Source organism: Zonotrichia albicollis, chromosome 7, assembly GCF_047830755.1.
Source record: "Zonotrichia albicollis isolate bZonAlb1 chromosome 7, bZonAlb1.hap1, whole genome shotgun sequence".
NCBI classification, from domain to species: Eukaryota; Metazoa; Chordata; class Aves; order Passeriformes; family Passerellidae; genus Zonotrichia; species Zonotrichia albicollis.
The window spans coordinates 42018734-42041657 of NC_133825.1; the positions used below are offsets into that span (position 1 = coordinate 42018734).

Consider the following 22924-nt stretch of genomic DNA (forward strand, 5'->3'; position numbering starts at 1 on the left):
ATGCAGGCTGGGTTGGTCACACTGTCCCCCCCACAGCCCCTGTCCCTGGCTCTGCTGGGAGCTGGCTCTGGGGACCACAGTGCAGCCAGAAATCCGCTGCTGGGAAGCCACAGCTCTTGGCTCCTGGCTTTCTGCTGAGGATTTCCCCTGGAGGTTTGAAATAACCTGCTCCCCATGCTATCCACCTTCTCTTTGACTTCCCAGCAATGAGTCTGTTTCTTATTTAAAGTGTATTTTCCATAACTGCCCCAAAGTCTTGGAAGAGGGAAAACAGACAGTGCTTAATTCAAGTTCACTCCTTCCCTCCCTGTGACCTCTGTTAGTATTTTATATGAAGATGATTAATCTCATAAGAAAAAAAAAAAAAAGCTGTGTCATTCTTGAGCTCTTCTGGGGAAGTTAAGTTGTAGATGAAACTAAAACCAAGAGTCAGGCTGTAGGAAATCCCATGCACCTAATTTTAGGGGCTCTAAATTAGAGAAGTTTTATTTCTGTCCCTTGAAAGGCTTTTTAGGAGCATTCACTTATGTCTTAGTCTTATCCTAAGGGTTTAATTCCCTCTTCTTTATGTTGACCAGCACAAGTCACACCAAGCACCAAGTCACTTAAAAGCATAGGATGGTATCAGAGGAGTGGGAGGGAGGTCTGTGACTAGCTTAGGTTTTGCTGTTGAATGGAGCAACTCACAGAAAAATAAATACCATGTGTGGGAGAAAGGCCTGTCCTCTCACCATGAAGTAGTTTTTGATAAAAAAGACTTGGGGACTTCTGCTTTCATTTTTCTTTCATTATTATCGATGTGGATGGGCAGCATACAGTTGGCTTCCTCCCTTTTGTTCTCACAGTCATCCAGGAGTATTTATCCAAAAAAAACTATTTCTGAGGAGTGACTCCTTCTCTGAATAAAGGCACTGCTGTGCCAGCATGGGTCTCCTTGGCCCCAGGGGTGTAGGTACAGGAGAGCTGTGCCTGGGAGGCTGCAGGTGCACAGGAGGCAGCTTTATCCAAGGTGCCATCTCTCCACCCCAACAAGGCAGTTAGACAGTGAGGAGAGGATGTGGGCTGGGATGGAGAATGACATGATGCATGAAAAGGTGTTTCTAGCTCCACCACGCCAACATCCCACTCTTTTTTGCCAGCTGGGCTTCATGCTGGTGTGGGCCATTTCAGAAAAAGGAGTAAACCAAGGGAAACCATGGTGAATGACCTGCCTGTCCTAGCAAATTTAGTTTAATTTAGAAGTTTAAAAATGTCCCTGTTATCCGCTAATATTAGCATTTGGTGTGACCTGACCTGTTACGTTGTGACCTGAGCGGGGAGAGGGGAAGCGGTGTGAATGGGACTGCTGTACTTGAGGCTATTTTCTGCCAGCCTCAAAAGCAGGACAATATCTGAGAATAGTAATGGTGGGAAGTCGTGCTGGAATAGGAGTAGCCTGGCGAGCCCGGGTTGCGCTGCGGGACGCAGACCCTGCTCCCCTGCCATCACCTGTGCTGAGGGTCAGCCTTGCTGCCTGCCCTGGGGTCACACATCTGCCCACTGCCACCCTGCCTGAAGCCCCCAGGGTGGCCTTTGCAGCAGGGCAGAGCAGCACCCGCCACAGGAGGGAGGCTGGGGTGGCGTGGGGCCGTGCACGTGATGGAGAACTGTGATGTGGGATCTATTTCCAGCTCTGCCACAAACTTCCCGTTTTCATTTTTGGAGCAAACTACTCAGAATCCCTCTCCTCTGTTCTGCCCCTGTGCAGAATGGGGCTGAGTGTACTTTCCTCATGGGAATGGTCTTTAAATAGGTCTTGGCTTAGAGAGTGTGTTGCTAGATGGGTCCAAGAGGGTATCAAAGAATGACTGGGGATGGTGATCATGTGGGAAGTGTATTAAAAAATTAAATCAAAGTATTACAGGGTTTTTTTTAAAGTTAAAAAAATCTTCCAAGTCTGCCATGCCTGGCTTTTTATCATGAGATTAAAAGAGGAGAGCTGGCAATGAAAAGTTCTTATAACTGTCCTTTGAATATGGAAATATTGAGAGGATGAGTAGGAAAGGCTTTATCAGGTTGGCTGCTCATCCTGGACACATCTGGCTGGTTTCTGCATCTGAGTGAAGAATTCAAACTTTCCCAGCTTCCAGCAGCCCAGGTGATGTTGGCAGTTGAGTTAAATCAATGCCTTGGTTATGAGGGAGCATTTACTCACCAGTTAAATACTCTGTATTTCCAAAATCCCATCTGCTCACATATTCTGTGTAAATAACTGCAAGTGTACAAGCACAAAGCAGATCACCAGGTACCCCACTTCTCCCCCTTCCATGTAGGATTTGGTTGAGTGGATAACAACAGAGTTGTTTTCTTACCAAATTCACCAGAATCATCCACAGTATGTTTATATTTGGATTTGTTTTGTGGGTTTTGTTTTCCACATACTGGGGTAGAATCAAGCATGTGAAGGGGACTTTCCTTACAGTATTTTTAACCTTGGTCTTTCTTTGGTTTGATGTCATTTATAGGACAGCTCTGCACTTCTTTTAGGGGGGGTTGTAGTTGTGGTACTGCAGAGAGCCAGTAACAGCCATCAGACCACTAAGGAAACTATTTTCAAGACACACATGGCTTTTGCATGTTTGCTGCCTGTGTGTTTATGTGCTGTGTCTGTACCTGATGGTTCCTGGCCAGGTATATTTGCATCTGTTAGCCCTATCTGTAAATCACCTTGGCACCTTGCCTGAGTTGTGTTAAATAAGCATGAGATCCCTGTGAAAATACACTCATCAGAGTTAATCAGGTGAGATTTTTTTTTGGGGGAGGTGGTTTTGTCAATGGCATTGCTCCTGCCAGTAATTCTGACCATTATTGGAAAGGAGAAATTAAAATCACAGAATCAAAATTGAAATGAAAGTAGTTGATGGCAGCTGTGGGTAACCATGTGATTTAGGGAAAATAAATAAAGCTGATGAAGCAGAGTCACACCACAAAGAAAACTTTTCCTTTTTCTATTTTTTGGTCCAGAATAACGAATGGTTGTGTTGGTTTCGAAAGTGTCTGCTGCCAACTGATTTATACCCTGATAATAATCTTAAGTTACTTAGTTGGTCTTCTGTAAATATATGCAGAAGTTGTAATGACAAACAACCAATGTTTCTGCTGTTCAGACCTGCTGCATATTGTGGAGAGGAAATAAAAGGTCTGTGCTGCATTTCTCTGGGGCTCTGATATCTGTCTGGGAAGTGGCAGAGAAGGGTTTGCCTCTGCATGAGAGGCTACAGGGCAGGATTCCTGAGAATATTTAGTGAATGCTGGCAAAGTTGGCCTTAAGCTGCCAAGGATATGGTGCGTTTTTTCTTGTCTCTTCCTAAGTCCTGCTTTCCCTGGGATGTTTGCATGTGAAATGTATGAGAAATCCCCTCTGAGCAGAACTGAAGGGAAAATGGCCTCATGTCTCTAATAGGGGATATGGAGAATATCTGTTTGATTTCTGAGATCATCCCTTCCTTTGCCCTTTATGAAATCTGTATGTTTCTCAGTATATTGACATCTTAAAGGGAAAACATTTTCCTGCATAAGGAAGATACCCAGTGCCTTAGGTGGCCTTTCTGCCCCTGTTCATGCTGCTCTTGGTGGTGTGACAATGGTGAGCATTGCCCAGTGTTTCACCCTCTGTGGGGCTGCTGGACGTGGGCTTGTGACTGCCCAGGGTGGTGGGGCCCTGGAAGGTGGTGAAAATTGCTTTAAACGCATCAAAAGAGCGAGCCTGGGAAAAGGCAGAATGAAACAGGCTGGTGCCAACAAGGTAAAGGTTTGTTGAGGATTACTGATGGAGCACAGGGCAAAGCTGACCCACGGGGACCCACAGCTGAGTGGAGAGCTGTGCTCAGCAGGGCTCAGCCAGGCTGTGCTGAGGATGCTCTGCTTAATGAGTGGTCTTGGGACTGGGACTGTTAATCCTTTCACATGGGTGAAAAGTGTAAGGGATTAGAAAATTTGGGATTATCTGTAGGAGTTCCCTTATATTAACATTAGCATGCTTTAAATGGTTCTGTATATTCATTTTGTTCATGCAACTGTGCAGTGCTTAATTTATCATGGCTCTGTAGCCCAGACAGAACCTAAAATGCTCTCAGCTTAACATGTGCTGTGGGGGCTGGAGCAGAAAGTTGTATTAGGAGAAAGCAGGATTGAGGGTTTTTTGCCAAATGAACTTTATAGAAAGAGTTAATTGCTGGATATTTTATGAGAGACATGACCTGATCCTCTGTAGTAAGTCTCTAAACAGAATCTGCAGCCAGGCACTTCATTGTAGTGGGAGTTCTGTTTAGATGTGGAAAACACTTTATGACTAAAGGAAGGAAAAATAATAATACAGGTGTGTTTATTTTTTGTCTGGTTTTATCAACTTTTACTGTGCAAAGTTAGTAGAAGGAAGCTAAAAAAGGACAATAACTAGTTCTCCCTGTGTTTGCTGATACAACACCACAGAGGATGGGTCAGTTTTGCATTCATCCATTTTTTAGTGGCTTGAACTTGGTCAGTAAAGCAGCTGAGTCTCTGGTCACTCCTTCAGAGTTTCTACCTTGCAGGCACGGTCTGTCTCTAGCTGGGCATGTGCCTTACAGAGCAGACAGGGGCAGAAGGGTTAGTACACAGCATTAGCTTTGAAGCAAACCTTTATTTTTCTGCTTCAGGGTTTCACATCAAGTCACCCTCCCTCCTCCCAGATTTTCTTCCTTGCCATCTCCCTCTCCTCTTCCAGGTTTCTTATCATCACTGTACAGGCTAGCAGCTTCTTTCAGCTTGCAGCTAAAGAGGGCTTTGCTACAGCCAAAAAAAAACCAACCAAAAAAACCAAAAAAAACCCAAACCAAAGAAGAAAACCAAGTCCCAAAACACCCAACCCAAACCCCAGGTCCTGTCCTGATGCTTGTCTCATAACTGAGGCAGCTCAGTGGCCAGGAGATTGCTGAATGGCTGGAAATCACAGCTATCTGAAGTCTATGGAGGGGCCATGTGTGCAGCTACATCTAAAATTTTTATCACCACCACTGCAGGTGAAAGGCTTTCAATTCATCTGTGCTGGTCCAGCAAAGTCTATTTTATTTATGTGCTTCCAAGCCCTTAAAAACTTCTTTTAGGGTACATCAGTAGGGAGTTAATAGAAACTTTGAAATATGAAAAATGCCTGTGGGTTAAGCAAAAACCTACTTGACCAACTGGAGTATAAAGCTGGTACTTAGTTGGTAGGTCATTTGCTCTGGGGGAGAGGGGAAGGTGTTCTGCTGGACCACAGATAGCATTTCTCAGTGGGAAAGAAGTTGTAAACACAGTTAGCAGCTCTTAATTTAGGAAGCAGCGTATATTTTATTTTGCTTGTATTTGTATAGTCTTGCAGCCAGTGCTTCTGTCTCACTGTAGTTGGTTGCTGTTTTAATATTAGCTCAGTACATTTATTTGCACACATGAGCTAGGTAGCATGTATGTGTGCCCCTATAAAAAATTTGGAAAGAGTGAAAATTTTCAATGGCTTATTCTATTCCTTGTAGAAAGGAATAGAATAAAACCTAAAAAAAAACCCCAGCAAACAAAAAGAACCTTCACAGAGGAGTTTAAAACTCTGGTTTAAAATGTCTTCCATTCAAGTTTTTTAAACAGAAGACTGGGCTTTCTTTCTTTTTTTTTTTTTTTTAATTTTAAACAAAATGTACTTTCTTAAAGACTAAAATGTCTTAAGCACCAGCATACCACTCTACCTTGTTTCTGCTAAATGGGATTATAAGGGATTTAATTCTGTGAGAATTTCTGTGTTGCAGGGGGTGACTTTTTACAGCATGCTAGAGTGAGTGGTGTGTGACAGTCTCCTCTGGTTCCCATCACATCCCTCTGCCCTGACCTGGGGTTTCCCTTGGTGCCAATACACGAGCATCCCGGGGCATTTTGGATCAGGCAGGATGGGAGAGCAAGAAGGTGGGTCAGCAATGAAAAAACCTGACTTGAGCACTGGGTGGTTAGAAGCAAATTGTATTGATTTTTCTTCACAGGTCTGATGGTTTTGAAAGCCACTTGCTGTGCAGCTTTAAGCCTCTTCTGCCATACGTGCAGTCAGTAAATGTTAGCGACTCGGCCAGCACCACTCACTCTGATCCACCAGGCCTTGGAGCACCTTGAAATACACTGCAACCTTCAGGGCTGCTCCAGCTTAAAAGTTAAGCAGGTGCTTAAGTGCTTGGGTGGATCGGAGACTTACAGGCACTACGTTAGCTCCTGTCTGAGCACAAATGCCATCTGTACTTTTTTTAGCAAAATATTGTCCCTGCCTTCTTTCTCTTCCCAGTTTCATCATTCTCTTCCTGGCTTTTTTCAAGCTAAGTGATTTTTCTGGCATGGTGAACATGCTGCACGTAGTAAGAACCCCAACTTGAAATGGAGTATAAATAGAGAGGGAGAGTAGCTGTTCTGATTTGCCATGGAGCATAGTGAGCAAACAGACTTCAGGAATTTTTGAGATCCAACTAGATTGTTATGTATTTACTTGTTTTTTTTGTATTTTTTTTAAACAAGACTTTGGAATTCTTAGTTATATTAAGAGATTTAAGTGGAGAATTTGAATCTTGGGGCTGTTCTATTGTAAATTAGTACTGCTGCCTTTAATTTATCAGAAAGAGAAATTATTCGGCCAAGATGCCGAATCCTTGAACAGCATCTTTGCAGGTAGGAGGTGTATAAAGTTCATTTCTGCATCTCCTTTTCTTTCTTCCCATTCCCATTGAAAGTTCCACCTTTGCATACTCACGTTATACACTTTTTTGTCTCAGACACAGATAATTCTTTTTCATTTATCTTTCTTTTTTCCCCCTTCTCCCTTTCCTTCCCTCTCCAGCTACCTTTGCATCCCTCGCAGCTCTGGAGAACTGGCTTGTTTATTGCTGGGAGCGTGGCTGATGCCAAGAAATCCTGACTGTCGGTGCATTATCGCGGGGCTGTGACGCAGGGCAGGATCACGTTCCAGATCTAGGTCTTGTTTATTTTGGATCCTGCTCCTGCCGTGGAGCAGCAACGAGCACTTGACTTCTCGCACTGCTCCGTCGGCTCCATCTTCTGCAGGCTGGGATCCTGCCATCTCCTGCTGTTCCTCTCTCCTTGTGCTCCAAACCTCTGGGGAGCAGAGGGCTGGGAAGGGAGCTGAGGGATTCCTCGGCATGAAAATCTAGACTGGACAGGCCAGCTGGTGCATTTGAAACTGTGACTGGAGAGTAATTTTTTTTGTTGTGTTTTGGGTTTTTTTATCCCCCCCATAAGTTGTTTGGATTGCTTTTTTATGAAAGCAGGAATTGGTCTAGGAATTGATAGTGTTGGTTTGCAGATTTGGAGGTCCCCTGTGACTGTTATGTGCAGTCCTGACTTGTGTAATTTATCATTTCACAATTCAGCGTGGAGATTTTTCCTCTTGTTTTTTTCCCACTTTATTTTCCTCTCCCCACCTATTTTTCTTTTTTGCTGTGCATATTGCTTGCCTTGTGCAACAGATGTGAGGAACTGATCCCACTTCTATTGAAGTCAATAGCCAAATTCCTATCGACTTCACTGACAGCAAGAGCGAGCCTCTATCTAGGGAGTGAGGATTAGAGCTAAGTAGGAGTAAGTAAAGTACAATAAAATCAGAATATCCTACTTACTGCTTAATGCCATGAATTCTGTTTTGAAGAATTTCTGTTTTGAATCCCATGGCTTTTTATGCTGGTGAATGCCAAGAGCTGAATTCATGGGGGTGGGGAAGAGGAGGAGCTGACAAGCATAAGAGGGTTTTGGTTTCTAGAGTTAGGAGGGACATTGGTAGAAAGGAATGACAAACAGTCCGTGATTCCTTCGTGACCCTGCGGTAAAAGGACTTGGGCTGATGGATGAGGGGCTTGGTTTGGCAGACAGGCTGCACTGGATCCACTTTTGACTGTGTCAACCAAGTGTCACCATCTAAATCTGGAATGCTGTTGTGTATTATGGGAATATAAATAAACCCAAAAAAAGGCTCAGGAAGGGGAAAAATAATTGGACAGAATCTTAAAATTAAAAAAATAAAAAGGAAAATAAAAAGGTCGCCCCCTTCCTGTCCTATTCTAAACATGTGGGTAAAATTAAAAAAAAAAAAAACAAACCCATAAGAAAACCTTCAAACCCCCCAAAAACAGGCTGAGAGATGGGGGAAATGGCTACTTTCTGGATGTTTTCCTGCAGGACTGGGGCTTCCAGGTCTGCTCCAGGGTGGTGGTGGTGAGAAAGCTGCCTTGCTGCCACGCTGCCCCTTCTTTGGGCTGGGGGAGCTGCCTGTCGCTGTGGCTGTGGGTTCCTCCTGCCACCTGGGGTGTGGTGACACGTGAGGGGCTGTGTGGACTTGGACCCTGCAGATAGCAGCACGGCCTTTAGCACTGCAGCCTGCTGGGGCCCCACAAGGAAGAATAGGCTGTTATCCTGGCAGGGCAATATTATCCGCGTTTTACAAGCAGGAAGGCTGAGGCGAAGGGTTTATTTTGGTGTGACTCATTCAGGATGGCCTGGGAGCCTGTGGCGGACGTGGAAATTCAATGTCTCGCAGAGGCCTGATCCTGTGTTGCCTCTCCCTGTCCTGCTGAGCTCGTGGGCTGGCACCAAGGGCTGGCCAGGGATGCTTCTCTGCCTGGGAGCGCTGCTGGCACGGGCAGTGTGCGAGGTGCAGCTTTGTGGCAGAGGGGTGTTGGTGGCTGCAGGTTTTGGGGAGCAACCCAGCACTGCCAAAAAGCGTGGGGGCAGAGGAACAAACCCCCTTTCTGGGGTCATGAACCCGGGCAGACGTGGCGTGTGGGTTTTGCTGCGCCGATTCCTCGTGTCACCGCTCTGCCAGAGCGCTTTCTTCGCTTGCTTTTCCTTTCTTTTTCCCTTCGCTCTCTCTTTTGGCCAGGATTTTAACATATATCACAGGCTGGTAGGCTAAGAGCCTGGGACTTCCCCTCACCACACTCAAAGTCTTTGATCTTTTGCTTTGGAGGTAACATCAAAAGAATGGCTGAGAAAGACAGCCAGTGCTGTGAAGTTCAACGTTCAAGTTAATAGCTTGACTGAAGGTTGTGCTGCATTGCTGGAGCTGGAGTAAACAGAGGCGGGTGCACACATTTCCCTGGAAATGGACCCTAGTGCTGCAGAAGGGCTTCATTTGCATTCACAATTAATCTAGGTCCTACTGAAGGGCAGGCTTGGCATTTTATTTTGTTAGGTTTTTTTTTTCTTTTTTAATTCCTCCTGCATGGGGAAAGCAGTGGGCTGGCTGGCTGGCTGGGGAGCTGTTACTTGGTACCAGCACTGGCAGTGGCCTCTTCCACACCCTTGCAGCCCTGTCCTGCAGCTGGCTTGCTTTGTCATTTCTGGGTTTTCTCCATTTTCAAAATGATTTAGCTGAAGTCTGTTGGCAAGCCTTCCTCCTTATTCTAATTAAAAAAAAAAATAATTTCTAAGCATACAGTAGGTAGTATGGACTTCCCCAGATTTTTTAAAATTCACTTCTATTTGTAATGTACCTGATGTCTGTGGGCGAATGACTGCACCATCCATTTTTCCATTGCAATCTTCTCTATTCTCTGTGTGTCTGGGGAGGTTGATTTGATTTTTTTTTTTTCCCTTTTGCACTGTAATAAGGTAGGGAATTTTGTATGATTTGGCATGGCTTGGGGAATGAGGTACAGCACAAGATAATGTCACAAATATTTTGGCCTTGCTGGTGGTCATATTGTAATCAGAGTTTCTAAGGGACAAAACACTGAAAACTCCAGTAACTTCCCTGAGGTTCTTAAAACTTGTGCATGAATTGGCCTGATGTATTATATTTATAAGTTTAAGGCATTGTTATGCAGGACTGATAGAGTATGGGTTTGTCTGCTGTGTATTTTGGTGTGTATGTATGTGGAATGATTGATGTGAGTGCTAACTCCATAGTAAAGTAAAACCAAAGGACTCTGTTTTTTTTTCCAAGCACATTTATATGAGAGAGATGCACCATGGGTACTGTCAGTCCCCAGACAGAGGAGTATTCTTCTTCATCCTGCAACAAGATAAGGGACTCAGATGAGGAGAAGAGTTAATGGCCTTAATAAACTGAGAGAGGAGGTTTAAAATTACTATGAGAATAAAAGCACTCTCTGATATGGCTCAAAGTTCTCTAAATTTACTTCTAAAATGAAAAAGTATTATTTGCATATTATTTGCAAATTTTTGACCCCTTGAACAGAGCTTCAGTGTGGGTCTTAAATCACTCACCAGTGCAAGGGACGGGATTCACAAAGGACCAAAGCCAATCAGGCACCCAGGTTCTTATGGCTTCTTGGAAAAATCCTGACCTGAATACTCTGCCCTGTAGAGTGAATTAACTGCTCTGAAGTGTGTGGGAGTTGAGGCCATTCGTGCCCTCTTGAGGAAATGTGGAATGCTCTGGCGGGTAATGACCCCACTGGATGGGACCACAGGGCTCTTTCTGCAGGGACACTGAGGCGCGTTAATTTTGGAGCCAATTATCATTCAGAAGCGATGGCAAAACATCCAGCTACACAGAATGACAGCCTGAAGCAGGTCTTGCAGGAGCTGCCAATCCTTTCTTGGACCAATGGAAAGAGGTGGTGGATGATGGCACTGAGCTCCTGCCTTTTTTTTTTTTTTTCCTGTTCTCCTGCTTGCTGGAGAAATAATAATTTCTCTTTTTTTTTCTTTCCTTTTTCTTTTTAAATGCAACTTTTTATTTTATTCTATTATATTTTATTTTATTATTTTATTATGATTAATTCCATACAAAGTCAGAGGAATTTTTCTACAATACTTGGGCTCACTGGAAATCACTGGGAGGTATCACCAAGGGACTGGGGAGGGCAGGGCAGTTTGAATTCCCTCTGTCCTTCAAGTACATCCTCCAGACCAGCATGTTGCAAATCCCCATGTTGCTTGGGGGCAGGAGGAAAGGAATAATAATTTTCAGTAGATTAGTGGCTATTGTATCATCTCACGTTGCTTAATAAGCCTGATGTTACGTGTGAGAGGTAAGCTCCTTAGTGGGAGCAGGGTGCACTGCAGTGACCTTTTGTGTGCAGGTCTGTGGAGATGAAAGTTCCCTCCTGAGGTTGTGGGGTTGGCTGTGCAGCATGCAGAAACGCTGACTTCAACTCGCTGTCCTGCGCAGATGCTCTCCAGTCTATTAATGCTCTCATAAAAAAAAAAAATCTGTGTAGGAACCTGGTTTTTCTTCCTCTGATTCCACCTAGGATAAATTTGACTTGGAAATAGAACAGAAATGCTGTGTCATGATTTTTAAAAATAAATAAATAAGCGATTGCTATGAAAGGGAGCTCATTGATCCTTAGTCGCTTCATTTATAATTACCCACATATGGAGTCATCCTACCTCATCTTTAAAAAACAAACCTGCCTCTCAGAACCCCACCAGGCAGCTAAAGTGCCTTCTTGTGTCCCCACCCTGCTCTCCTCAACCTCAAATACTTATAAAATATAAGCGTCCGCAATAAGATTATAAGGTGTTTTTAGACTGGAGCCTTTGCTTTCCTGGCTGCTCAGTAAATAGGCTGTGTCTCTTGGATGTGCCCTGAGGCTCAGAAACCCGAGGCCTGCCCACATCGTGAGTTCTACTTTCCTCCTTGCAAAGTGCCTCTGGCTACTGGAGCTGTCGATGCAGCCCCTTCCACCCCCCGCCCTGCTAAGAAAAAGCTTTTTTTTTTTTTTCCCCTTTTTCTTAAGACAGCTGTACAGCTGTAACAAACCTCGAATAGCTACTGGGGTTTTTTATCACTTGCAGGTAAGGCTAAAACCTGAAATATTCATTTGTCACTTGTGGGTACAGGGCACTTGGCACAGGCATGTGGAGCCTCAGGTGCTGCCGGTTTGGCTGTGGTTCTCCCCATGGAGCCAGGAGGGATTGGTGTGTTCTCCGATCCTTGTCCTGAGCTTCTGTGGGGATCACCGTGTCCCCTTGGTGTCTGAGCAGCTGCCCCAAGCCCAGGGTTGTGCTCTTGGCTTTCAGAGAGCATCCCATAGGTGTGTGCTCTGTTGCTGTGTGGTTTGGGGCTGGGCTGCCATCCCAGAGCCCTTCCTGGGAAATCCTGCTGTTTGCTCCTGCACAGGCACAGGGTGAGCTGGTGCCCGGCTCCCGGGATTTAGTAGCAGAAGGGCATCCCTGTGCTGGCTTTGGGATGCCACAAGAGGGTGACTGGCTGTGCATCCCTCTTGTAGACATTCCCTAGCCCAGGGGCTGTGCCTCTCCTCCCCTCTCCTGGGCAGCATCCACATCCCTCCCTTCCCATGGCCAGGCAGGAATTATGATGATCCTGGGGAGAGCTCCCACAGGGAGCCGTTGTATGTGTATATTTTATATACATATACATATACATATATATATATGTGTATATGTATGTATATGTATATATATACATGTATATATGTATGTGTATATATGTATATATGTATGTGTATATATGTGTATATATACATGTGTACATATGTGCATATATATATGTATATATATGTGTACATATATATATCTAGGTGTGTATATGTATATATTTGCTCATTGTATCAGGGCGCAGGGTTGAAGCTATTCTGTGTTTAATTCTGTATGAACATGATTTACCAGCCTTGGAGGAGATTTTGCTCCCGCTGCAAAGTCAAATACATCTTTCTGCTCTGCTCTCTGACTCCTTTACATGGAAGTTGTTTTTCTAGTACCTGCTAAGTTATTTCAATTTTTTTTCCCCATATTGATATTGAGAGAGAGCAAACATACATACATGAACAGACTTAAAAAACACTCAGTGTTTTCAAACCGTGGTCCTTTAAATAAATAAATACAAAATTTGCCTTGCGGGCCAGCCGGTTCAAAATGCCTGCACTATATTTAGCAACAAGAGCAACATTTTCAGCTATTTGCAGATTTGTACAGCTCAGGGCTGCTCTGATGACTCCTTTGTTTCAGCTTTGGGGCTGTGGCAGGAGAGTGTGGCAGATGCAGATGTGGGAGTGCGGCGTCTGCGGGCTGGGCGTGCAGAGCCACCCTCACCTCTCCAAAACAAACCTCTGCCCCAGCCACAAGAATGTGGGCATGGGGCACAGTCCCTCCAGGACACGAGCTATTGCAGAGCTGCTGCTGCTGCCCTTCTCCCTGGGACAGAGGACTCTCCAAGCCACTGTTTCTACATGGGTTTTTTTTTAATTCAATTTTTTTTTCTTCCCCTCCTTCGTCTTTTCCACCCACACTTAGAGAAGAAGAATGCAGGCTCATGCATGTTGCATTTCCCTCGTGCAACAGAAATTGTTTTGTTTTGGTTTGGGTTTTTTTTCCCCCTATACATACATGGAGCAATGCATTATTTCAATTTGCTGCTCAAAAAAGAGTATTTTCCTTTTTTTCCCCCCTAATTTCTCAAAACTGAAATGACTATTTTGTGTTAGTTCATTTTGCTGTTTGATTTTTATTTCTACTCTTTTCAGCTCAGGGAGTGGATATGGTAGTGTAGTTTTTTGACTGAGGAAAATTTTTCTCTCTGAATGAACAATAAGCCCCCCTTCTTCAAAACTTCTAGTTGTGTATTTTGTTCATCTTAAGTCTGCAAACTGTGCCAGTTGAAGAAAAGTTACTTACATTTAATGCATAACCTGAAGGTACTTGAAACGTCAGAGTGCCTTTCTAAAGTCTTGCCATGATTTACTTGGAATTTGTGGTCATTTGGCTTATTTTCATTGGGGGTGCCCTTTAAATTGGGGAAAAATAATGCATAATGGTGTCAATTCTGGGCCATATTTGTTTTAACATATTTTTCTCTGCATCTCCTTTAAGAAAAACCAACATTTTATGTGTTTTTGAGGAACAGTTTGTGTGGCTGATGATTCAACTAAAAATATTTTAAAAAATACTTCTTTTAAATTCCTTAAATGCATATTGCATTGTTTTGGTAGTGCTGGAGGAAACCAGAAAATAAATACACAGGCTGGCTGCTCAGGAACAAGAGGTGACAGCACAGATTTAGTGAATACTTCATTTGTTTTATTTTGCTTTCATCCCAAATGATTCACTTAGTCCTCCACCTAAATATAATTCTTCCTACTTAGCGAGGAGTCATCTTTCCCTCTGGCCAGATGGGATGTCTTTTCCATAGGTGTCCAAAGGCAAGCCTTCCTCATTTCCTCTTCTGATGGACAATTGAAATGTCCAGCTTTCATTTGGAAGGAAAATAGGTGCAGCTCTGGCTGTCCCCAGGAACCAGAGAAGCCATCAGAGAAGCAAAAAGGGCGGTTATTGATGGGGGTTCCAAATCCTGGGAAGGGAATGTTTCTTTCCCGGCTCTCTAGGAGGGATTTGGAAAGAGCCATAATCCTGGGTTAGGAGTAATTTGTTACAGCAAGATGATACTTGAGTGGCAGGAGGATTCTGGCAGAGGCAGCGAGAAGGTTTTATTCAGAGGAGTAGCTGGTCTCACAGAAGGTCAGGCTGACACAAATCCTACCCCAGCCCACAAGTTTTGTTTCTCAGCCAGCACAATTAGCTGAGGGGACTCTCGACCTCTTTTACATCTTTCAAAGACATCTCCACACATCTGAGCTAAAAGATTACTGCAAGGAATGTGGACCAGGATATGATGCAGTGGAAAGTTTCTCTTCCAAGGCCTTTCTGAAAAACAAAACCTCAACAGCAACCTTCCCAGTTTCTCCTAGGAGGTCAGAATATTGCTGGTTCCAGTGTTATCTCCAGGACTTTTTTTCCTGAGGTTGCCTTAAGGTTACATTTTTGTGTTAAACTTAAAAAAAAAAAAAAAAAACAAACCAAAAAACAAGGACAAAACTTACTACCCCTAGGAAAAGAGAAAAGAGAATTTTGCAAGTTCTTCATTTTCATGAAGGCCTGAAACCCTTGGAGCCATCTATTCTGCAGTTACCCCTTGTTGCACTGAAGGCCCAATCACACATGGAAACCACAAGGGAGGCGACAGGAAATTTGGTATGAAATTTGCTGGGTTTACTAGAGAGTGGCTCCCAGCAGTTCACCCAGAATTGCTACATCGACAGGAATTTTTGTGGTAGTGATTAGAGTCATGAGTTTCACTTACCCAACAGTGGAAGAAAATATGACTCTCGGGTAAAACCCTCTTAGGCCATGTTACAATAATGAGCAAACCGCTAAATTTTCCTGTAGCACTTTTACTCAGGGATCTCACCCACCTGTGCCACTCCTTCACAGGTACTTCACAAGATCTGAGATGAGAATTTGGATCCAAGAGTGAAGAAACCCCTCCCAACCAAGATAGTCTTGGAGGCCCCTTTGGAGAGGGACTTGTCTTGCAGAGCATCCTTTGACTGTCTTGCCTTTGTCATGCCTCTGCTGGCTTTTGGTAGCTGGAGGTGCCAAGCACTTTATAAATCAACCCTTGATTGGCTGATGGAGGGTAGGTCTAGATTAGGTATTAGGAAGGAATTCTTTCCTGTGAGGATGGTGGGAGACTGGCACAGGCTGTCCAGAGGAATTGTGGATGCCCCATCCAAGGCCAGGCTGGATGGGGCTCTGAGCAGCCTGCTCTCAGTGTCCCTGCTTGTGGCAGGAAAGTTGGAACTTTGGATCATCTTCGAAGTCTCATTCAACTCAAACCATTCTATGATTCTATGACTGATGCAGGACAGAGTTGTACAAAGATAGGGCCTCTTTATGTCTGTTCTGTCAGGGTTTGAGGGTTTTTTTTGCCTTCACACAAAGACATGCAGTGGAAAATGGTACCAGTTCAATATCATGGTCATGTAGAGATGAATTTCCTGATGGGCTTCACTACCAGGGTACCTAAGGAGACTGGTTGATGCTTCCCATAATCAGGAAATACATTCCCATGTTTCCAATTCTATTCCAAACTCCAAGTGGTGGAAGTGAAGGGAAAGATGGGAGCAGATTTGGTGGGCCTCCTTTGCTCCTTGCACAGCTGTGCTGTGGGGTTTTTCTTGCTTTTCCTTTAAAAAAAAAATTAAAAAGTAGTTGCAAGGCTTTAAGTTCCAGCCCCTCCTTTACAAATAGAGCTATGCTCCTAACAGAGTTGGAAGGTTTTAAGGGAGGCAGGGCTCCCCTGGAGCAGCTCCTCTGTTTGAGTGGAGGTAGCACAGTGCCATGATCTCTGTCTCTAACATGCTGTCAGATATCTTTACTGCCTTGATTTAAAGGGGAGGAAAGGAATTATATTTTATAGACCATAAAATGCATTCTTGGACTTCATGCAAACACTAGTTACCAATTGTTCTCTCACTTGCTGGGAGATTGCCAGGATGAGAAATTGTGTGTCTGTACATCAAATTTTTTGGTGAGTCTTAGAGGCTGATTAAACTGTGAGTCTAAGCAAGACAGACCTACAGAAAGAATTTCTTGAGATTTTTTTGACTGTCCTTGTCTTCATCTAATGGAAACTCAGTGCTTATGTGCAACAGAACAGGTTGCAGAGAAAATTTAGGGAAAGTAGCTTAAAAATGAAGTTAGGTTTTTATATAGTTTAAAGTAGATAAAATGCTTATTCTTGTTCCTTGACTGAAGTTATGTTTTTATTGGTACCTTTCTTTTGGAACAACACTTTGCAGATATCTGAATAGTCCTCAGCCAGCCTGCTGGTTTGTGCAGGAAGGATGGTGGGGTCTTTCAAATTTAATGTGAAAAAAGTAATGGTGCTTTCCCAAGCTCCACCCAGGATTGAGAAATACAGCCTGCAGTTACTTTGCAGAGATACCATGTGAACTGCAGAAAGTAATGCTGTACTTCTATGTCACATGAACACTCTTCCTCTTGAAGAGCTAAAAAAAATTATTTTAAATTCCTCCCCTTTAATGAGAGAATTAAAGGACATTTTAAATTTGGAAGAGGCCTTATGTGCATGTGTCAGTGCAGGAATGTAACACCATTTCCTGGTTTTTGTACCACTTTCCCCCATCTATGCATTTTACTTAATAATTTTAAAAGATTATGTTAATAAAATGAAAAGTGGAGATATATGATAAATACTTCTGTGTTTTACAATTTTATGCTTTAATTTCTTGAATGCCCTGGGGAAATCTTTTGTGTGGAAAGGATTGGTCTCACTGAAACCAACCTTGCTGCTTTTGTTTTGAGCAGCTCCCCTGTGCCTCGTGGTGGTGCATTGCATATTCTGTAGAAGGGCTCAGCATCGTGGGTGGTGTCTATTACTTCTCATACAAAAAATTCCAGACATTGCAGGTCTGCAAGGAATAGGAGGCCTTTTTAAAGTTCCTTCAACAGCCTCCTTCAGTTATTTAAAATAAATCCTTCAGATTTTGCTCTCACACGCACACCTCTACAAACAAGGTGATAACTGAAGACCAGAAATAAGGGGCTGAGGTAAATTAAGCGATGGAGCAGAAGCTGGGGGTCTACAGTTAAATCTTTAGAGGCTTTGCTTCTAATGTAAGTGGAGGCACTAATAGGTGACAGAACTTTCTTTGTAGGTACCAAGATGAGTATCCTCTTGCAACTTTAATTTTTTTTTTTTTTTTGTCTGTAGAGAGCTATTATGGCCTTTGTTCCTTATTGGCTTCCCCATAAATATCAGCTCTCCCCTCAGCATTGTGATCTCAGTGTTGCTACTGCATTATCTCTGGTTAAAATTTGTCTAGATGCTCCCTCCCAGAAATGCTTCTAACTAAATATTGGAGAAGCTCCTGACCTTCAAGTTGACATCCAGGTGTGTACTTCCACGTAACTCTACAATGCTGGCCAAGGGAGGGACTGACCCCAAAGTTAGGATCAGGAATATTTCTGTTTGAGGTCCAGGAAGGAAGTGCAGACTTTGGAGGTGTAATCCAGTGGTTAGGGGAGGTATTGGAGACCAGGGGCATTAAGCTGATTGCAGGAGCCCTGCTCCTGCTTGTTTCAGTTCCTGGGAGCTAATAAGCACCAGCTGCAGGAAGCCTGAGCTGGAAAGCATTGTGCAGCTTTCCTTCTGTTTAAAAATATGGCCTTCCTCCCCCCCCTTACTGTGTTTATATTTTTATACGTTAAAGAACATCACTTGTAGGGTGATCTAGCAGTGAAAACAAAAGTGTGACAGGGGGCAGGTCCAGGTTGGACACCAGTGCAGGAAACACCTGTGATCTTGGTGCCATCCTTTTCTCCATGGCTGCACTGCTGTGAGCCCTGCCCCAGCCTGTGGGGCAGCTGCTGGCCCTGAGTTGGAGCTTCCAGCAAACTCCTTGGGTGCTGGATGTGAAGTTCAGCTGCTTTGGACCAGCTCTGCAGTGAAAACTTGGGAATGATGTTTGTTGCCCAGCCAGAGCTCAGGAAGGTGGCTGCTTTGGGGGTGCCTATGCAGAGCTGCTCCCAGTGAGTCTGTGCTCTGCAGGACCCTCTGGTTGTAGATGGGAGGTGTGGATGTGTAGGAAGGTTCTTGGGTATTTTTTGTTCCTTTCTACAGAAAAAATCTGGGCCATTCAAATCATTTGCCTTTTCCCTTGTGCTGACAATTTAACAGCCTTTTTAAAAGCTTTGGTTTCTCTCAAGTACGCTCGCCCCAAACTTGTTTTAATTCTTGTGTGGAGGCCTGGAGCTTAACAATTATTTTGCTTAAGCTCTCTGAGACTTGCCATAAAACTTTTTTTTTTTTTAAATGCACACATGCTAATGATCCCCATCAGATCATATTGTTAAACAGGGAATAAAGTACTTCCACCACGATGACATTATTTTAAAAAAATGTTAAAAGCGGGCCAGCAGAGCCCATTTCAACAGTTTTGTTCTGAAATAATTTGCACAGATTTGTTCGAGTTAATTTGTTGAAAAGTTCAGTGTTTGTACAGGCAAGTCCCGATTTCCACACTGAGACACAAGAAGCAGGAGAGGAGTGAGTGGGTGTCCAGCATTTGCAGGAGCAGGCTGGTGGGAGCTTCCCCTCCCTCTTACCCCTCTGCCCCCTCCAGCTGCCCAGTGCAGGAATGTAAAAGCAGTGTCAGAAGGCTGGGAAAGTCAGCTTTGGATTTTTGTGGGCTCCTTGCAAATCAGAGGAACTGTCTGGCTCAAATCTGCATTTAGGGCCAAAAGAAGAGGATTTCCTGCTATTTAGTTGCTTGAGGAAGGAAAGGATTTACCTCTCTGCTGTAGCAGGACTTAATTTTTCTCCTTTTTAATAAGAATATCATAGCGTAGGGCAGCAGCAGTAAACCTCTGAGAGCAATCAGGGCTCTCCCTCCTCTTCCTCGAGGTGATGCAGCTCCCCCCTGCCCAGGCATCCTCCTGTCACAGCTCCCAGCCCCAGCAAGGGCCTGGCATGTCCCTGCACTGCGAAAGAGAGAGCTGTGGAGGGGGTGGCTGCTGTGCTCGGCCACCATCTGGATCCAGTTAGCTCTCTCGGCAGTAGGGCTGAGTCTCATTTCCTCCAACCAGTAATGTTATATAGGCAGTGATCCTGTTCTGCCCTAACATAATTGAAAATTATGTGTATTGTAGACTCGCAGCGCTGAAATGTAGACTTGTAAAAATCTGTGGCTCAGGTAGCCTGTGGAGATTGAATTTGGCACACAATGAGGCTTTTATGTAAAGTAAGAATTATAAGCCACCACATCAATATTGTGTTACAGGCATGACAATTCTTGGATGAGGAGGCCTTGAGTCAGGCTCGTCACCTTAAACAATGCTAATATTTCATACTTTATCAACAGGGCTGGCATTTTGAAGCCAGCAAACATTTTTTTGCTTTTGCAAACATCCTGCTGTTGAAGGTGTGGGTTCACTAGCTTGACGTGGGCATTGGCTGTGGGCTCTGGCCCTCTCTGCTTATCTGACAGACAGAACATCTCACCCTTAGCAGGGCTGGGAAGCTGCTCTGGATCCTGGCCACTTGGTAGAGCTCATGGAAGTTGCTTTATGGACCCTTGTGCTTTACTGCTTTCCCTTGGGTGTGGTTATTTGATTTTATTTTGTCTCCCACTGGTGTGTTATCCACTGGTAGAAATGGAAGTTGTCCGTGTCTTTGCTTGTGAGCAAAACTGAGCCCTCTGGGTTTGGACTATTCCTGCTGGGCTTCATGTGCATGTCCAAAAGAAGCTGTTTGTGCTTTAGCCTTTGCACTGTAAGACTTCTTGGATCCTCTTTGCCAGGGGTGGGTAAGAGAAGGGCTTTACTGAGAGTCCAGACTAAGGGTTTTAAAAGGAGGAAAAAAAAAGTGTAACAGTAAGATCTTCTGAAACGTTGCCCTTAGGTCAGCCTGGTGTTGGAGCTGAAAGCATGTGCTGAAAGCACGGGCTGTGGTGGGATAGAGGTGGAGTGGGAGCAGCCATGCCTTCTTGCTCTGTTTCTTCTAATGGAATTTATTGCTAGTAAAAAACAGCCTAACTGACAGTCCTGAAGGCTTTGTAATCCCTGCAATAATTACTGACTGGATGGGGTCTGCTGTGAGCTCACCCCTGCTGCTTGTCAATGCCTCTGTCTGCCCTTGGGACAGTCTCGGAGAAGCCCACGTGTTTCTCAGCCTGTGTTTTAGGACAGCTGCTGACCTGAGCTCCTCACAAGCTGTCATGGTTGTACACGTATTCCAGGGCTGCTTGTGACTGTGGAGTGGTCATGGAAAAATGAAGGTGATGAGTTTATTTTTGTGGGTAATGGCTTGGTGTCTGTTCCCTGGAAATCCACAGTTTGAGCTGTCATGTTCTTGTAGAGGTTTCAGCTGTGGCCGCGGTAGGTTCTTGCTCTCCAAAAACCATTGTGAACTTTGAAGCAGAGTCATGCACACATCCTGTGAGGACGTTTTCCTTGGAAGAAGGGAAAAATACTTCACTGATTGTCTGGAAAACCTGAGGAAGCCAGAAGTAGCTGTGACCCAACAGGACCCATTCTGGAAATTCATGCACCCCTTCTTGTGGTGGTGTTTTGACTGCTGTCTAAGAAAACTGGTGGACTTTTGAAAATGTAGCAGTTTACTTGTTTAATAGTGCCATCTGAAAATCAGCAATGTATCAGATTTCCCCTCAAGTTTAAAAGTTGGCTCTCAGTTGGCTTCAGCTTTGGGTCCAAATTCTACACACTAGGGTTGCATTTTTATGCATTTTTTTCAACCACAAAGGGTTAGAAAGTTGCTTTAACATGATCTCAACTTTAAAATTTATGTTGTGGTCACATATATTGAAGAGCAGGGATTTGATGCAAGTGATCAAATATCTGGAGACTTACAATTGAGTTGTAAGAGTTAGAAATATTGCTTATCGGTAGTCTAGTTCTGGTTTGTTTGGGTTTTATTTCTTGTTTTTAAGAAGTGCTGAAACATTCTGGTCCACATTGCACAAATCCCAAATGTGAACATGAATAAAAACAAGACTTCTTGGAACTTGTGGAACTCATATGGGGCACAAATCCAGAGTATGGGTTTGTTTATTTGCATTCCAGTAGCTCGGAAAACTCAGGCCCTCCAAGTGATGGGAATTGGTAACAAATTCTCCTGCTGGCTTCTGCTTTTTGGGCACCTCAGTGCCCATAGTCTTGCAGCAAACAGGCCCTGCATGTGAGCAAATGTTTTGCATACGTGAGCAAATGTGATAGATAGTGATGTGCTGAAAGCATGGAACCAGATCTCCTTCCTTCCTCCATGGAGATTCAGATGCAGCTTCCGCTGTTCCCCTGCACTGCAGGGGCTGCTTGTGCATGCTACTTCTTCAAGATTACCCTTACTTAAAAAAAAAAAAAAAGAAAAAAAAAAAAAAGGAAGGAATGGGTAAACATAACTATTTCTCTAGCAGGTATTTTCTAGGAATAGATCTGTCAGGTCAAGCAGCGTCTAGTGCTGAATAGGAGCTTCTGCAGTGGCCTGATCTGTATGTGCAGCTGCTTTTCTTAGTTCTGGGAGGGGGCTGAATGTATGTGGCTGTGCACATTTCTTCCAGCATGATACAGGGCTTTTAGAAGTCTCTTATTAACCTGTGTTAACTGGGACAGCACACAGCAGCGTGCAGAGAGAAAAGCCTGGGCTGAAATTATATTTAGATGTACAGTGCAGAAGTTTGTTTGGGATAACTAATTTCTCTGTGGACCTGCTTTTGTTCAGCATGGAGCACTTCTGGTGCAGTGAGCTGAAGCTTTTCTTGCTTTTGAGTCAGTGCCCCCATATGCTGCAGAGGTGGGCCCTGTGTGTGTCCAGCCTGTCTGCTGGTGGCAGTGCCACAGAGAAGCTGTGGCTGTCCCCAAGCCGGGGTTGTCTGACAGAAGATAAGCAAGAAGAAAATCCATGGTGTCTTCTAGAAATGATGAAAAGTAGAGAAAATAGGTGCTAAGACCCAGCAGTCATTTTGGGGTAGTGCCCTGCCTTTAGGGCTCGTACAGCACTGGGCAGTTGGAGCAGTTGACTTGGTACATTTGTTGAAAGAAGGCTGACCGATGACCCGTTCAGTAATGAGATCATATTCTTAATTTCATGATATGTTTTCCCTCTCCTGACACTGATATCCACCTTTTCCCTTGTCCCATCCTCTCCATGGTTATGCTGTTTTGTTTCTTTGTGAGTTTTATGCTACTTCTAGATTTGCTGCGATCAGTAAAATTAATGTAATAATGTCTTTGCAATCTGTTTTTGTTTCTTATTCCTGAACTGTAACACAGTGGTATGAGATTGTTAGTTCTGCACAGATTTTGTATCCACAAACATGTAAGGTTGTCTTAATTTTTTGTTTCAGTTCCTTGCATAAGTTTTGCTTTATACTTTTTTATCCATGTTACCTAAGATTTGTTATTTTTTTTTGCCTTTCTTTTCTGAACTCATTTTTCTTTTCCCATTTTTGTTTCCTCCATCCAGTATCTGCAGATGAAATGGCCACTGCTTGATGTTCAGGCAGGGAGCCTTCAGAGTAGACAAGCCCTCAAGGATGCTAGGTCTCCATCTCCAGCACACATTGTTGTAAGTAAACAC

At 43.9% G+C, this 22924-nt stretch overlaps 1 protein-coding gene across 21 annotated transcripts in view; it reads left to right on the plus strand.

Moving 5' to 3' along the window:
- The window catches only part of TCF7L2 (transcription factor 7 like 2), a 171717-nt gene that overhangs the window by 37902 nt on the left and 110891 nt on the right, over positions 1-22924 (plus strand). For 18 of the 21 annotated variants that reach the window (XM_074545246.1, XM_074545252.1, XM_074545247.1 and 15 more), the window contains one exon: positions 22811-22912. The exons of the other annotated variants lie outside the window; for them this stretch is intronic. In XM_074545246.1, the coding sequence (XP_074401347.1) occupies positions 22811-22912 (102 nt within the window). The remainder of the gene's footprint in view (positions 1-22810; positions 22913-22924) is intronic. 21 annotated transcript variants of the gene reach the window in all.